Raw genomic sequence first — 17,787 nt, 5'->3', positions numbered from 1 at the left:
GTTAGATTGAAAAGAAAGAAAAAAAAAAACGCTACAATCTCTGCTCGTTAAGATTGAGGACCATGCGCAATCAATCACGAGCAAGTAATGGCCTATCGTAAAATCAAATTTAGACATGAATATCTTTTTATATATAGTTATATAAGTGAATTCTAAGTAACTAAACTAGTAAAACCTCTAATTATTGAGGATCATCTCAATAACAACTTTGTCTCTTAACATGCCCAGTAAATTATAAATATACATCACTCGTCATCACTAAAATCATCCACTATCCAATAATCTTCCTAATAACAACTTTGTCTCTTAACATGCCGAGTAAATTATAAATATGCATCACTCATCATCACTAAAATCATCCACTATCCAATAATCTAATGTAACGTCAACCCTCGTTCAAAGCCTTAGCAAACAATCTTAACCAAGGTATAAAACAGAATACAAGCTCTCGTGTAATTCCAATTTATTTCTTAAATCAGAAAATATAAAATTTCCATTATATTTTCAAGCATAATCATTCATCAACTTCACAAATTTCAACCACAATAATCAATTCCAAAAAAAGCACAAACAAAGACCATAGGCTCCAAACAAATGCTTAATTAATACCTTTAACTAAAAGCATTTTTAAACAAACATCAGTAACAAGGTGTGAGAAGTACTGCCCTAGTTAGGAATTGAAAATAACCCATCAAATCCCTATCTAAAACGTAAAGTAAACCATAGATCTTAAAACAAAAAACAAGTTCATTGATATTGTCTTTCTGTCTATCCATCCCTCCACTTTTCCTCGGTAGCAGATGCAAGACTTTCGTTGTGCATCCTTGCATACATCTGATTTCTTCAGAACTTTGGATCCAACTACACCCACAATTTACAAAACCCAAAAAATATATACTAATTAATTAAATTAAATTATATGAAAAATAACTTTGGTGAAGAAAAAAAAGGAGGCAAAGTACCCTTTGGTTGACTTCACAAAGGCATGCCCTGGAAATTTAAGATATCTTGACATCTCGCAGAAGTCGAGCAGCCATTGAGCCATATCTTCTAGTTTCAAAATCATTTAGTTTCTCATTTGGGAGTTTTGTCACTAGATCGCACCCTTCCTCCACTAAATCACCAACAGAATCGGTCACTTTTTCCTCCTCACTGCTTCTCCCATCATTCTCCTCCGTACTTGTTTCAACCTTGTCACTTTCTTGACCACTCCCCTGATCTGTGTTTTCTGTATTACTCTCTGGAGGTTTTGATCCCATGATGAACAGTTGAATACTTGGATGCTGGAATGTGGTGTGCATCTGCATAGAATGAGTGGTTAGTAGAGTCCAAAGAGTTAGTGAGTGAAGTGGTAGTATTTCTTCTTGCAGAATATTCGGTTCTGAACTTTAAATTACATTTAAAAGGTATACACTGTTAAAAAAGAGGACCAAAGTACTTAAGAGTAGAGAATTTGCATAAAACACTATGCATACCTTAGATTGTGGAACAATTTTAACATCAAAGTTTCTTCTCCACATCTGAAGCATTTGCTCATGGACATTTGTAGAACGGATCTCATACCCCAACTTCATGAAAGAATCAGAAATAAATAAGTGTTTCAATGAAAAGGTTCTTGAGGAAAATATTAAAACAAGAACTATCCAATACCATACCAAAATTGTAGTTTTAGGTCCTGATAATGCAGTTATTGTTTGCAATAGTGGTTCCAATAGACGCTCTGCATAAACCTTGAATCCAAAGAAATTAGAAATTCACTAGATCACATTCATCACAGAAATGCTGAAGTAGCAGCAAATCAATCAATTAGCAAGACTTTCAATACTTAAATTTCTTTAGAAGAAGGTTGGAAACTTCATGTGTCTGTCACTTACCAAGTAAAATTTAAATTTGCAAAACCATTTAGTGGGGTAATTTAAATTTGGGACTAAGGCTTGGCTATTGCTGTTGTTTTGTTGTTTAACAATTTAGTTGGGTAGGCAACAATAAAGTTTGAATAAACCAAAGCTACCAAAATTGCAAAGTCAATACAATAACTTATAGGAAAGCACTACAATAACCCAAATGTAGGGAAAATTTTAAACCGCAGCATGGTCTACTGCCCAAAATAAACCCCACCATGTCCTTCACATGTTGCTTTTTGCACCTTGAATTTATGACTTAATATACTGAAAACACGCCAAAGTTCCAAACCAAGAGTTGAATATTTTTAGGTCCCCATTCCCAAAACTAGAGACCTCCATTCTCAGGGAATGAACATGCACCAATTAATCTAAATCAATAAAAGATTATATCTGAGAGGCATCAAACACGATCGTCATTTATCAGTGATGTCTCATCTAACATTAAGCATATTTTCCCAAAAATCAGAGTATCATTGCATCCGTGTTATACAAAAGAGAACACGGTGCCACCATAAAGGTTTTGCAACAATTTCTGTTTTTTAAGTAAAAGAGGCAATTTTTTTGGTGCAAAGCTCAAAAGTCTATGACTGTCAAACACAAGCACATGGGTCTAATTCTGGGCTAGCGAGCTGTCAGTTTATGTAAAAGGGTTCAAGGATTAAAATGTATTCAGATCTCCACTCTCAAAACCTTACTTTGGTAGGACCAACACTTGGTAATGAACTTTTAAGTAAAGGAGAAAGCATGCACTTCATACCCCTCAGAAAATCACAAGGGATTTCATAATCATAAGCACATAGGCAGCAAACAGAATTTGCAAAACCAAGTTTGATCATGAGAAATCCCAAATTCCATTTATATGTGTGTATGATAACATCTGATACATAAGAAACATAATTAAGAAATTATTTGTTTCTTAATCTGGGAACAGTCTGTAATGGAGATAACTCAGTTCCTTTTTTTCTTTTATCAGTGCAAAAAAAATGTTTAACATTTCATAAACTTACAACATCAGTGCCAATGATGTAGTCAAACGGTGGACCAACAGCCCTAATATGATCATCATTTCCCCAGTCTAACTCTGCAACCTGAATTGAACCAAATGAATCTACAAAGAACATAAAGATTCAGGTAAGATACAAGTCATACTGCTACTCAAAACTCTCTAAAAAAATAATTGCCCTAATTTGCCAAACGATTCTATAACTAGAGTAGTTAGAGTTATCACTCCTATCACTGATCCATTCCAAGTATAAAATATGGTCAAACTCAATATGACAGTTTTACATAGAATTTGGCACTACCATGGAGCAATGGGTAAAAAGAAGGGGGGGAAAAGACGTATACTGAAACTGTAATATGCAAAAGGCAATGAAAATTGTTTCAAGGTTGAAGAGCACACCAGAACCAGGATTCATCTGTAAAATTCTTGAAGTATTACGTTCAATATTTCTCATAAGCAATGGCAAAACTTCAACTTGGTCTGTCGCCACTACATCACATCCCAGCAAAGCCATGCCTGAAAAGAGCAGTCCAGATCAGACTAAGTAGGACCTACATCAAAAAGCTAGACCCTCTTCAAGCAGGAAAAAAAAAGTGTACAATGTACAACACTGAATAGATTAATTCTATTTAAGAAATCAGAAATAGATACTCACCAAAGCCAGCTACTCCACAACCTGCCCCAAGTTCAATAACACGTTTCCCTTTTAGTTTAGAAGGGCAGAACCTTCCCTTTCTGCAATTTTTCTCCTGAAAAGAAAAAAGAAGGGTGTCAAAAAAGATTTAGAAACGTACAAATTTTCAAATAAATGTAAAGTAGGTTTGCAGTGCATGACCTTTGAAGAAAACAAATACGTCAACAACAACAAAACCTCAATCCCAAAAATCTTGGGTTCGGCTATGGATACTCAATAGATTAATTAGGGTCGGTCATATGTATTTTTTCCCTCCATTCCATTCTATCTTAAGTCACACTCCTCTTTTACTTCCTTAATTGACAAGTCATTTTTTACTACTTCTACTAATGTTATTTTTAGTCTTCCTTTACCTTTTTTTCATTCCCTCAACTTGAATCAACTCACTCTTTCTTACCGGTGCATTAATCGCTCTCCTCTAAATATGACCAAACCATCTAAAGTGACTCTCCCTCATCTTTCCATCAATAGGGGTCACTCCTATCTTTAAACGAATATAAAGGAAATCCTAGCTCCCACTCTGCTTGAAAGGATCTGATTAATTGAATATTGTGATATTGTCTCTACAGAAAAAGGAATTTGTTGTATTGATAACATGAGGCTTGCTTGAGGAACGGGGTTTCCCTTCAAAATAAATGTAATAATTAATTGTAAAGCTTTTCGGATAACAAGGTTATATCTAAGAACCAAAGTAATAAGACTGAATGGAATACACCATCAAGGACCAAACATTATTGATTACTTCCGAACAGAATCAGTATTCTCCTCATTGGATTATATAGCAATTTTTTGGAAATCATAAGCAGAATCTCATGGAAAAATCAGTTTTAAGGCTTTATAATATCTTAGGCACCATGTCTGCATTTTTTTTTTTTTTTTGTCTCTACCCTTGATTAAGGAACATTGAAAAAAAAAATTAACCTGATCAATGCTTAAGGTTCCCATACTGCATTCAACTTGACAAAAGTTGGCAAAGTTAAATCCCACTCACCTAAACCTATATAAATGAAAGAAAGCTATCACATACCAGCTGATTAAGAGCACAGAATATGAGGAACAAAAAGTACCAACAATGTTTTTAAAGCATACAAAGGGATAATAGACCATACCAGAAATTTGACAAACACAAGTGACGCATCCCAAACTGTCGTTCCTAAATGCTTGGAATTTGGATCCTACCACAACGATAACAAGTTTTGTCAGTGTTGGGAACTTATTAAGAGAAATTCAAGAGAATCAACGTAACCAAATACTAAGAGATGTAGACAAAATTAGTGTTCCTAAAGTGACTGACTTTTATACATGGTAACCGAAGTAACAAATATAGAAAAGGCAAAGCCATGGTATTTGATAGCTGATAAAAATGTCGTGTGCAGATTTAAACATACTTTCAATCAGATTGAAAATAAGCAACAAAAATTTCTCTGGCAAAAATAGATTCATGAAATGAAAATTCTCCATTCTGTTATTACTTATTAGCAAATACTGAATTGACTAGTTTTCCGTGCTTTCCAAACTTTAGGGAAATGCGTACTTTAAAATCTCTATTACAAAGACAAATAAAAAACTAGTTTATTATTGCCTCATAGGCGATCCTTCATGTGGTGTATTGTAAGTTGAATTTCAGAAGGCATAAAATTGCAAAGGTCAATACTCTACTCTAGCCCCACACAAACCACCCCCCCCCCCCCCCCCCCCCCCCCGCTTTTTCTCAAAAAAGAGAAAAATGTTTTGCATATAACAAATAACATAAAAGCAAAATCCATACCTGAGAGAACTGCAATTCATGGCCTAAAACCTCAAGAGGCATTGAAAAAGTAGCTGGAGAATTTAACCTGATGAAGAAAATCATACAGCATAAAAACCATTCTTCAAAGAAATATGTGATGTAAGACGTTGCACAAAATCAACCAAGTATGGTCACATGAGATCATATGTATCCACGAGAAAAAGGTTATATGTCCATATATAGTATCAATATTCACCACACTACCACTCAGTAGTACCCAGAGGCCATAGCAGTATTTCATCATGTTAGGAAGGAGTGCAACACAAAGGTTGTCAGACTTAAATAAAAATCATAACCTCATTGTATGATATGTAGACATGGGAAGGAATGATTAAACATAAAGTAGAGAGTAAAACTCAGGAAGGCTTCATTCTGTAGACAGAACAACTCTACACATGATGAGTTTAAAATTTTCTAAATACAGCAGATTTCTTTAGTCATAAAACATAAAGAACTACATTGATGCATGGAAATATGTCTCATGTGTCAAATAAGAGAAAGCCAAAGTTCAAAGACTCATCTTATATGTGAAGGAAAATAATCAAGTCTCTAATAAGTATATATAGGATGATTAGGATCTTGACCAGATAAATTGACATTGAGAAATGAAAGCACTTTCCACAATTTTTTAGGAGGTCAAACTACATTTGCAATACTCTAACCTTGGGGTTGGTTTATGAGCTCTAGCAATGTCAGAGGCTCGAATTTTCTTAACTTGGAACTTCAAAGACCAAATATTAGCAACCCAAATGTTGGAGGTTTAAGAAAGTACCCCCTTCCCCCCATCCTTAAAAAATTATTACAGTTCTGGTACAATTGTTTACACATTTTGGGGGTAAGTCAATACCTGTAATTGCTTAGGCCAGATTAAATGTCTGGAAAAATTTCTTAAAAGCTAGCAGTCTACAATAAAATGCCTGATTAATTCATCATTTAAACTTGAGAAGCAGTATTTTCATCACAAATCCTAAATCTTAGAAGCAAAAACCTCGTGTGATTTTTAACATAGGTATATAACATAGAGACAGATGTAAGAATCAAACAACCGTTGAAGTGCTGAAGAACTTAGAGCAACACATCTCTATTCTGTCTCTCTAAGAAATCAGATCTAATAGAATATTTGTTTAGCCTGAGGCAGCAAATTGGAGAAAATGGGTGGGATGACATCAGAAACTAATAAGCAAACAACAATGGAAGACCTTAATTTAGATCTAAAGGAACTTAGTCTGCGTATTAAGTCCTAACACAGCACCCCACCCCCGCCACAGCAGGGGTGGAGGGGAGAGGGCAACTGAGGAAGTAGATAATCTTTTAAAGCACAAAATTATTACTTGCACATAAACATAGAATCAGGTTGCAATTTGACCGTGAAGAGTTGAAAATCATTCTCTTTTAAATATTACTAACTGGAACAAAATATGTAAAATACCTGTCAGGCTCCATTTGAATGCTGTTCCTTGAAGCAAACTGAGATTAATACTGTACTAGACTCAAAAAGCCTTAGACCCTAGCTAAAGAAACCTCTTGATCTGAGCTAATTTGCTGTAACATGTGAGACAGAAAGAGGGTAAATTAAGTAGAGAAATGCAGACCATATGACAAATAAAATAATTATATAAAATATTCATCTACAGCCATAACTAGAGGCATTAGAATATAGTGAGTAGAATTTATACTTGTTGATGAATGTCGATGCTTGAATAGGGATGCAATATCAATAATTTGTGATCATCTGATTGCAACTGTAATATGAATTTTTTCTTTTGAGTCTGTGTTATGTTTTCCTAAGAAAAGAAACTCCCAAAACACATGTATGTGGGTGCAAGTGTGTATAACCCAAACACATCAGTTAAAGCATTAAACAAGGCTATGACATTTACATAGAAGTGTAAACATATTTTGAAAATAAAAGTTCATTCAAAAATCCAATATTAATCACTCACAACCTGGATGCAATCAACCCAATATTAGGGGCTATTTGGTAGTGTATTTTGAACAACAATTTTTAGTGTTTAAACAACATTACACGTATTTGCACACATTTTTTCACCCACACATATTTTTAAAAAATACAACAACATTACTAGAACAACATTACCAAACATGCCCTTAATCACTCAAAATCCTCATCATTTTTGTCAATGTAAAAACTTAAACAAATCCCAGACACGTGATCATGCATGCAAAATCACTCACAAACATACATACCCCCAAAGCACAAAGTAGCTAAAGTAGATTGGCATAGAACATATTCTACTCAATTGTTGAAGCATAATAAAAGAAGGTACCTTACTCCACTGCAAAGTTGTATTTTACTTGCATAACACCTCATTCACCCTATAGCTAATTCTAAAGATTAAATCAACTGAGTAAGGGCCTTGTATCTCAGTGGCATTGCCTACTCTCCTTTATAAGAAGAACCGGGGTCCGAATCCCTCCTCCTCATCATTGTTACTATTGAATTGTCAAAAAAAATTGACACAACTGGACCCATCAATTTTTATCATTAATGGGTTTTTTATTATTATTTTAAACTCACACAGTGCCTCTACTTTTCCCTTCAAGAAAAAATCCTATTGCTGCTTACAATTATCTTTACTTATAGCATATTATTGCTACTTCTAGTTTTTATTTATTTTTAATTAAATAATTAATCCTTAAACCTTAATCCACACACCGACAATAAGCATCATTCTTGTCTGTACTGTGTTACATTCAAACCATAGCACGTAAGAAACATCTAAGAATATTTAATATTCAGATAAAAAGTAAAGCTTGCATTCGTCAATCAGTTAGAAAAATAAAAAGTGCACACCAAAATCCAAATTACAAAGATCAAAGAATATACTGCAATTTTATTCATTGATCCAACCCCAAGTCAAAAAGTGCATACACATCAATAGTAAAATTTCAAACACACTGACACTCCCAAAAAAAACAAAACAAAAAAAAAAAAAAAAAAATACCCACAAATCAAATCGACTTAGAAAACGAAATTAACAAGAAAAAGAATTAATCTTTACCCATTTAACAAAAAGAAGTAATGAAACGAAAAGAAGAAGAAGAAGAAGATTAAAGTATAGAAAGAAAAATGAACAACGCATAGCTTAAGAGCTAACCTGAAATGGGTCTGAATAAACTCGGTGGGATATTGTGCTTGTTACCTTCTCACAGAGCAGGAAAGGGTGCGTAAAAAAATGAAAAATGGGTCTCTTTAAAATTTTAGGTAAAATTGAATTAAAATACTTTTTTTAAATTGCCTATTTTTCATTTTAATTAATTTTTTTTAACAAGCCTATTTTTCACATCCACCACATTCTCTCTATTTTTTTTTTTTTTATGTGTGTATATATATACATATATATATATATATATATTATATTTAACGGATATATTTGTTAGTTTTCTCCCCCCAAATAAGCTCAGGCTGGTTTATGAGCTATTAAATTAATTTATTCTTACATATAATTAAAACTAAATTAATAATCAAAATTATATTATTAATGTTAAAAAGATAGAGTGATTTTCATTTATTTACAAACTTATTAAAGTCAGATTCACCAAACTTGTATTTTAAAAAATTATATAATTTTTACTTCAAAATGCATTTTTTGTATTATCAATAACATAAGAATATTAATCTAATATCTTATTTACAAATTTATGCAATCCAAATTAAATCTATAAGAGTACATTTTTATACATATAAACATATAATGTAGGGATAAGGGTCCAAGATCATATATTGGGTCTTGAGTTTTGTCCGAGGACATTGAAAGATCTGAGGAGGAACAAATAGTTATTAGGGGTTTCAATTTAAAGTCTCATAAGTAAGGAACGAATGGAAGGTGATTTGAGGGGGAACTCCTCCTCGGAGATATGATGAATGCAGCTCAAATATCTATTCCAACAATTAGAATGACCTTCCAGAAAGCTCCAATGATAAGAACATGCCTCATGAACATACGAGAATGAAGGAAATCCAAAAATATCTAAGGAAAAATTGCTACCACTGCATTAAATGTACTGCAACTACTTTTCTAGCCGCATTTATGTGGAAAAGACCTCTGAACAGTGCTGTCTTGGCTATCACAACTCATAGAAAGCCAAAGAGGGTGTCTGATGGGACAAGTACTCAAGTAAGAGCTTAGACGATCAATAAGTGTAGGATCAAGATGATCCTAAGGGTGCTATATAATATGAGAGATCCTCCATGAGAAAAGGATCGAAAAAATAGAAAGAGAATATTGTAGCAATCTAAATTGTTTTTATCTCCAATTGTGATCAATTTATACAAGGTGACCTCCTCAGATTGAAAGACTATTGGTATCAAAACCTTTTATTTGTTTTGACCGTCATTTAATTCAGTACTAGCCATTGTTCAACTCACTAGGGTTTAGTTCTTTGACTTACTCTCTACAAATTTATTGTACTAGGCTTATTGGGCCAAGATCACATACATCTTGAGCTTGGACTGTAAATCTGGTCCTTACAATTAGCGTCGTCGTCTATGGGAAGAACTGGTGTGAAAGTGAGTATGACGTCTAAATATGGTAGGATCAGGTCCTCATTGAGAAGAATCCATGGGTTTTAGGCGACAGGATGATTTCCTTAATCTTGAACGCAAGCGAGATCGAGAAGGTAGCGCACACACCACGCATGCTAGTAAAAGTCACTCTCGGGTTGGGAGTCATGTCTCTCAAGAACAAAATGAAAGAGCCATGCAAAGGGAGATTGACGATTTAAAGAAGAAGTTGCGCCATGCATAACGGAAACAAACCTCTTCCAGTTCTGACGTCTTCTCCAATGATGAAGAAGATGCTAGTTATAGGCAAAGGTCAAGAACTCCACCAAGCAAGTCTTTCTCCTATGATGAAGAGCACTACCACAGGCAAAAATACAAGAGCTCGCCTCATAAAGGCTTGGGAAACAACACTATAAGCAAAGCGTTGAATCAAATCTCCAAATCACCTTTCATGAGCAAGATAGAAAGGGCAAAACTTTCTCAGCGATTCCATCAGCCCACGTTCACCATTTACAATGGTCGAACGGACCCTGTAGAACATGTGAGCCAGTTTAACCAAAGGATAGCTATCCACTCTAAGGACAAGGCTTTGATGTGCAAAGTATTTCCCTTCAGTTTGGAACCTGTGGCGATGAGATGGTTTGACGGTCTGAGAGCCAATTCCATAGACTCCTTTAAGGAACTCACCCAGGCCTTTAACTCTCATTTTATCACGTGTAGTAGGGTACCTCGGCCCTTGGATTTGCTATTGTCCTTGTCCATGCGAGAAGGGGAGACCTTGAAAACGTACTCAGACAGATACTAGGAGATATATAATGAGATAGATGATGACTTTGATGACGTGGCCATCAGCACTTTTAAGGTTGGCCTCCCGGCCGAGCACAATTTAAGAAAGTCTCTGACTGGCAAACCTGTTACTAGTGTGATCCAACTCATGGACCAGATTAATAAATACAAGAGGGTGGAGGAAAACCAATAGCAAGGAAAAGGTAAAGTAAAGGTTATCCCTCAAGAGAGGAGGGATTTCAAGTCGGATCAATTTAATAATAACCGACCTCGGAGAGATTAGCTAGACAGTCAGGGTCTGCCAACACCCAGGCAGTTAATGCAGTATTCTAAGAACTGGTGTATTAGGTTTTGGAAAAGATTAAGAACGAGCTATTCTTCAAATGGCCGAACAAGATGGTTGGAAACCCCACGAGGCACAACCAGAGCCTTTATTGCCAATACCATCAAGACCAGGGGCACACTACAGAGGACTGCAAGAATTTATGGGACCATCTGGACCAGTTGGTCCGAGAAGGGAAGTTGAAGCATCTGCTACACCATTCTAGTGGCCAAGCGGAGCAGACAGATTTAGATCCCCGAAGGGATGCTTCTTTAAGACCTCATCTGGGAACGATTAATGTCATTTTTGCTGCTCCTAGTAGGACCGGTTCTCGTCCCTCCAGAGTGATGTCTGTGGCTCGGCTATCTACCGAGGACAACAATTTGGAGCCAAAAAGAGCCAAGAAAGAAGCCCCACAGGTTCTGGGCTTCTTGGATGAAGATAAGATCAGAACCATCCAACCCCATAATAATGCTCTAGTGGTCACACTCAGGATAGGGGGATATGATGTGAAGAGAGTGCTGGTAGATCAGGGCAGTGCTGTCGAGATAATGTACCCCGACCTGTACAAGGGACTGAATTTGAAACCTAAGGACCTAACAGCGTACGATTCCCCTCTAGTAAGTTTCGGGGGGAAGACTGTTACTCCAAGAGGTCAGATTAAACTGCCCATATAGATCGGTTCGAACGTGGTGGAAATGGATTTCATTGTGGTGGACGCTTACTCACCCTACACAATTATTGTGGCTAGACCTTGGCTTCATGCCTTAGTAGCCGTCTCTTCTACCCTACACCAAAAAGTGAAATATCTGTCTGAGGGGGTTAAAAGGATTATGAGGAATCAGTCCATGGCTAAGCAGTGCATGGTGGCTACCATCTTACATTGGCCCAAAGCTGAGCGCTCGGCTTCTGATGAAAGGGGCATATAGCAATCAAAAACTCTGGTATTGCCCGATAATGGATCAACTGAGGAAGCAAAGTGCGAAGATCTAGAAAAGGTTATTGTTAGCAATGATCCGGAGAAGTTCTTTCAAGTCAGCTTCTAGCTACCTCCCCAAGAGAAGGAAGAGGTAATTGAGTTCCTTAGAAAAAATGATGATGTGTTTACATGGAGTGCCTATGAAGCTCCGGGGGTGGACCCAAACTTCATTTGCCATCATTTGAATGTCAATCCATCTGTTATCTCCAAAAAACAACCTCCTCGGTGCTCATCCAGAGACCATTCTGATGCTATCAAAGATGAGGTGACAAAGCTTAAGCAAGAATGGGCTATCAAGGAAGTTTTCCACCCTGACTGGCTGGTCAATATTGTGGTAGTGAAGAAAAATAATGGGAAATGGCGAGTGTGTGAATTTCACGGATTTAAACAAGGCTTGCCCAAAAGATCCTTTCCTTATGCCTCGAATAAACCAACTAGTAGATGCGACTGTAGGCCATCCTCGGATGAGCTTTTTAGATGTCTTTCAAGGATACCATCAAATACCACTAGCTAGACGATCAAGAGAAGACAACTTTTCTTACTCCCACTGGAAATTACCATTACAAGGTGATGCCCTTTGATTTGAAAAATGCAGGATCCACCTATCAAAGAATGATGACTAAAATGTTTGAATCCCATTTGGGCAAGAATATTGAGGTCTATATAGATGACATGGTGGTGAAGAGTAAGGTGGTGCCTGAGCATGCGAGAGATCTCGGAAACATTTTTGAAATTCTGAGGAAGCACAAGCTACGCCTTAATGCTTCCAAGTGCTCTTTTGGTGTGGGATTAGGCAAATTTCTGGGCTATATGGTGACTCATCAGGGAATCGAGGTCAATCCCGATTAGATTAAGGCAATAAACAGTCTATAACCACCTCGGAATCCCAAAGAAATTCAAAAGCTAACCGAAATGACTGTTGCTTTGAATCAATTTATCTCTCGGTTAGCAGGCAGATGTAGACCCTTCTTCCTATTGATGAATAAATAGAAGGATTCAAGTGGAACGAGGAGTGTGCTTTGGCCTTTCAGCAACTTAAAGAATATCTATCTTGGCCACCTATTATGTCCAGTCCTCAGGTAGACAAGGTCCTATTTACTTATATCGCTGTGGCCCTCCATGCCGTAAGTTTGGTGTTGATACGAGTTGATAGTGGCGTACAACGACCAATTTATTATATGAGCAAATCACTGCATGAGGCTGAGGTTTGTTATTTACCACTGGAGAAGGCCATCTTGGCGGTGGTGCATGGCACACAAAAGCTCCCCCATTACTTTCAAGCACCTACAGTTGTCATCCTGACTTAGCTTCCACTTAGAACTATACTTCAAAGTGCTGATTACACGGGGAGGATTGCTAAATGGGGCACGGTCCTAGGAGCTTTTGATATCAAATACATGCCTCGTACCTTTGTCAAGGGCCAGGTCCTCGCGGACCTAGTGGCCGAGTTCGCTAAACCCTTACTAGAAGAAGTAACAAAAGCACAGCACATAGATGAAAAATCAGTTGGTGCAATCTCCCTACAAGAACCTTTATTCTGGAAGGTATACGTTGATGGTGCGGCAAATCAAAGGGGTTCTGGAGTAGGGCTAGTTCCGATCTCATCTAAGAAGCTCACCATTGAGAAATCATTAAGATTAGGCTTTTCAGCCACAAATAATAAGGCTGAATATGAAGCTTTGCTGGAGTGAATGTCCATGGTTCAAAGAATGGGAAGAAAGTCAATAAAAATGTTCTCGGATTCAAGACTAGTTGTCGGCCAGGTGAAGGGCAAACTAGAAACAAAAGATGAGAGGATGCAAGGTTATTTAAGTCAAGTTAGGCATTTGCAATCAGAATTTGAATCCTTCAACCTATTGCACGTCCCCAGAAGTGGAAATACACATGCCGATTCCCTAGCCACGCTTGCAACCTCCTTGGCGCAGAGCTTGTCTCAGGTTATCCTTATAGAAAACTTGTGCAAACCTACAGAGTTAAAAGGAAGGGTGGTTCATGTTCACCAAATCAAAGTAGGGCCTAGTTGGATGGATATTATAGTACTATTTCTGAAAGAGGACATCTTGCTAGAGGATAAAACAGAAGCTGACAAAATACGGAGAAAGACGCCTCGTTTCTAGTTATCTGAGGACCAAAAACTATACAAGCACTCTTTTTTTGGGCCGTATCTACTCTACATTCACCCTGAGGCATTAGAGTTACTTCTTGAGGAATTACATGAAGAGACCTATGTTTTTTGCGGGTCAATTTGACCTGACCCGCGACCTAACTCGAACCCAAACCATTTTTTAAAACTATATTTTCTAGAATGTGTCTAGCTGAACAATGATATGATATTCATAAAAGAGACCAAATATAAATAAGTAAATAATGAAACTTTAATGTATATCTCAAATTGAAATAGAGTGCCAACCACAATTGATAATAGATTATAAAATTAATTTTCAAGATTATAAATTTCTTATATGTTTTTATTCTTTGTCAAATGAGTTATCCAATAAGTTTTTTATAATTTTGTTTTATATTTTAGGATAATGATATTGTGTAGAAATAAAACTTGTATATTTGTTTTACTTATCTTTGTGTTATTTTGTTTTAAATAACAATGTTAGGATTTGTATAATTTTAAAATTATTGAATAAGTATTAATAAGTTTAACTGAGTTCATTATTGATATAAGTGGTGAATTCAAAGTAATGCATTTTACATCAAGTAATTTGTTGCATGACTTTCTAAATGGTAAATACATGTTTTCTTTATTTATTTTTTTAAAAAAATCATGTGAAAAATATGGGTCAACCCGACCCAACCTACAAACCCACCCGACTCGCAACCCGATTGACCTGAACCCCTTTTTAACTTGCTTAAAATGACCCATTTATGACTCGCAACTCGTTTGACCCAACCCAAACCTAACCCGACCTGCCCATTTTGTCATGTTTATGTTGCTCTAGCAAGAGAGAAAGACGTTGAGACAAAGTGCAAAATGCAAACCCCACTGCCCAAAAAAAAAAAAAAAAAAAAAATTGTTGGATTAAAGATTAAACAACAATTATGAGAGGGGAAAAAAAAAACTCATTTTGGTAAGCTATATGGTAGTTAGAGTCACCTTTGTCGATGTAAGAGCATCTCCAACAGTCACTCTATCTCTATTTTTTCTCCAAAAAAGTCATTGTTCACACAAAAAAAACCCCTCCAACAGTCTCTCCATCTCCAAATTTTTTTTATAAATTTGCTATAGTAGCTCTCCAAGCTGGAGAGCTACTGTAGCTCCTCTAAACAATATCCTCCCTTAAAATATTACCCGGCTAAATAAAAAATTACTTTTTTTCTCTTTCCTCCCTTTCTCTTTCTTCCTCACTCTCTTTCTCTCTTCTTTATCTCAACGGCTACAAAACGCAAAATACAATCCAAACATGAAAATAATTTTTTCATAAACCAAATGAAATCAGAAAAATGAAAGAAAAAAAAAAAGAAAAAAGAGAAAATAGAGAGACCTGTTGAGCAAAAGAATTAATTCAGTCTCAATAATCACAACCGATTAAAATATTTAATTTTCACTCAATAATCACAACGGTAACAACATAACTATTCTTGATCTTTTCTCTCAAACATCTCTAAACTCAGTCTCAATCAAATATTCAAAACGGCTACAAACACTACAATCATTTCTCTTAAACATCTATAAACTCAAGCATAATCAAAATACAAACTCAAAAACACAATCTTAAAATTAATCAAATCATAACAATAAAAGCAAAAAAAAAAAAAGACAGAAGCCATCTGACCCACGGTGGAGCAAAAATGAGACAACGCCTGCCTCTGTCCTTCGATCAACGATGGAGCAAGCAATCACTTGTTCTTAATTTCTCTGTTTCTTATCACTGTAGAGAGTGTTCTAGAATCAAGTAGAAATATAAAAAGTAAAAAAAAAAAAGAGAGAGCTAGAGAAAGAATGAGAGAGCTGAAGAAAGTGAAAGTGAGATCCGGAATGAACTAGAAAAAGGAAAAGAGAAAAAAAGAAAAAAGAAAAAAGAAAAGAAACGTATGGATGTAATTAAGTTTGGAAAAATAATATAAAAAAAGAAAGAAATTGCAATTAAGAAATGTTACCACAATATTTTCACAATAAATTTTAAGTAATGGAATGTTATTAACTAATATTGGTGAGTAAAAAAATAATTTCAGTGATGGGTTCAAATTAGAACTAGTAACAATTTTCCACATAAGATTTTGATGTGATTCTTGTGAAAGTATTACGAAAAATATTGTGAATATAACATTTTTTATTGAAAAATATAATTGTTGGGAATGAATATAGGAAGAATAAATGATGATAAAAAAAAAGAATAAAGAATGAATGAAGAAATAATATTTAAATGAGATAGAGAAAAGGATAGAGAGTTTGTTGGAAAGTGTATTTGAAAAAGTAAGTAGGCAAAGGTAAAATAAACTGTTCACTCTCCAAACAGTATAAAAATTTGAAGAGGTTGCTGGAAATGCTCTAACTAGCAATTGTTTTGGCTAGTTACAAGCTAGGCCAATTTTTGGATTAGAAATCAAAATTTAGTTTAGCTAACTAGATCATGACTATTAGGATATTTAGTGTTAGGGTAAATTTCGTTATAAAAATTTTTAGTTGTAATTGAATAATGTCATTGTAATAATATTTCAATTTCAATTCTAATTGTATAGTGTTATTAAGGATAATGTTCAGATAAAAGCTATCCAAAGTGCTTAAAAAAAATGAATTTCGATTGAGTGAGTTTGCCTTGTCGAGCAAGCTATCAAGAGAGTTTGATAGATGCCAAAAATTAAGTACACATAAAGTTTCGTATGTAACTCGGTTGGGCAAGTATGTTAAGGAAAGTCTATTTTATATCGTTTTCACAGTTAATTTATAGCCAATCAAGCCTCAATTGTGACACTTACATGAACAAAATCAAAACCCTAAAATCATTATGGAGGCTAAGACTATCTATTTCCATTTAGAGAAAACCTACATAACTTGCTTACCTTAACCCTTTCCAAATTGATTTGCTCTTGAGAGGAGATTCCATCAAAACACCTTGGTCATTAATAGCCTGTTTGGAAGTTTAGAGAAGGAGGAGAGTAGAGGGGAGGAGAGTAGTGAGGAGGAGAGTAGAGGGGAATGGTTCCCTTCCACCTTGTTTGAATGTTTTTATAATTTGTAAAGGGGAAGGGAGTAATTAGCCCTTCTCCTTGTTTGGATGTTTTAAAAATTAGGATGGAGAGGAGAGGAAATGATTAAAATAGACAAATTTACCCTTATTTGAAAATAGACTTGCAACATTGGTCTATTATTAATTTAGAAAGGGTAAATTGGGAAATTTATCTAGTCAATAATTTATCTACTCTACTCTCCTTCCGAATCTCTCCAATTTGGGGGAATTAAAAATGAGGGGTTAGAAGTGGTTGAAACTCCTCCAAACTCCTCCCTCTCCTTCTTTAAAAAAACTTCCAAACAAGGAAATTGAATTACTCTCCCTCTCTCTACTCTATTGTCCCTCTTTTTCTAAACTTCCAAACAAGCCATAATTGTGTATTGGATTATTGCTAGAAACAATAGAGGCAATTACAAACCTTCAAGAAGCAAAGAGACTGGCTTTGCAGTTAGCGATAGACCTATGGCATTAGATTGCTTTGAAGAGAACCGGCTGGTGTAGCCTTGTTGTAGCATGATCAGGGAGCTTAGATACAAGTGTATTACCTATACAAGAGGTTTTGTAATTTGTATTGTATCACACTTATCTTTTAAGTGGATTTG

At 35.5% G+C, this 17,787-nt stretch overlaps 1 protein-coding gene across 5 annotated transcripts; it reads right to left on the bottom strand.

Moving 5' to 3' along the window:
- Positions 1-580: 580 nt before the first annotated feature.
- On the bottom strand, positions 581-15,810 carry LOC126723167 (uncharacterized). Of its 5 annotated transcripts, none has more exons than XM_050426486.1 (11): positions 15,788-15,810; positions 6,820-6,932; positions 5,370-5,436; positions 4,711-4,776; positions 3,563-3,656; positions 3,307-3,423; positions 2,912-3,012; positions 1,656-1,730; positions 1,476-1,568; positions 963-1,301; positions 581-861 (listed from the first exon to the last, which is right to left on the bottom strand). In XM_050426486.1, exons 2-10 carry the CDS (start codon positions 6,831-6,833, stop codon positions 999-1,001), a joined length of 930 nt encoding a protein of 309 aa, XP_050282443.1. In that variant the 5' UTR covers positions 6,834-6,932; positions 15,788-15,810; the 3' UTR covers positions 581-861; positions 963-998. The 5 variants fall into 5 exon arrangements, with proteins under 5 accessions (XP_050282443.1, XP_050282418.1, XP_050282437.1 ...); XM_050426461.1 differs by lacking the exon at positions 15,788-15,810 and adding an exon at positions 8,510-8,664; XM_050426480.1 differs by lacking the exon at positions 15,788-15,810 and adding an exon at positions 8,414-8,435.
- Between the last annotated feature and the right edge of the window lie 1,977 nt (positions 15,811-17,787).

This window comes from Quercus robur, chromosome 1 (genome assembly GCF_932294415.1).
Source record: "Quercus robur chromosome 1, dhQueRobu3.1, whole genome shotgun sequence".
NCBI lineage: Eukaryota > Viridiplantae > Streptophyta > Magnoliopsida > Fagales > Fagaceae > Quercus > Quercus robur.
Note: the sequence above shows the minus strand (reverse complement) of the source record. Positions and strands in the feature narration are given on the sequence as shown.

Coding starts and splice junctions, on each gene's coding strand:
- LOC126723167 (XM_050426486.1), bottom strand. Junction 3,424..3,562: donor TTGTGGAGTAGCTGGCTTTG/GTGAGTATCTAT, acceptor TGCTCTTTTCAG/GCATGGCTTTGCTGGGATGT. Junction 1,569..1,655: donor GACCTAAAACTACAATTTTG/GTATGGTATTGG, acceptor TCTTTCATGAAG/TTGGGGTATGAGATCCGTTC.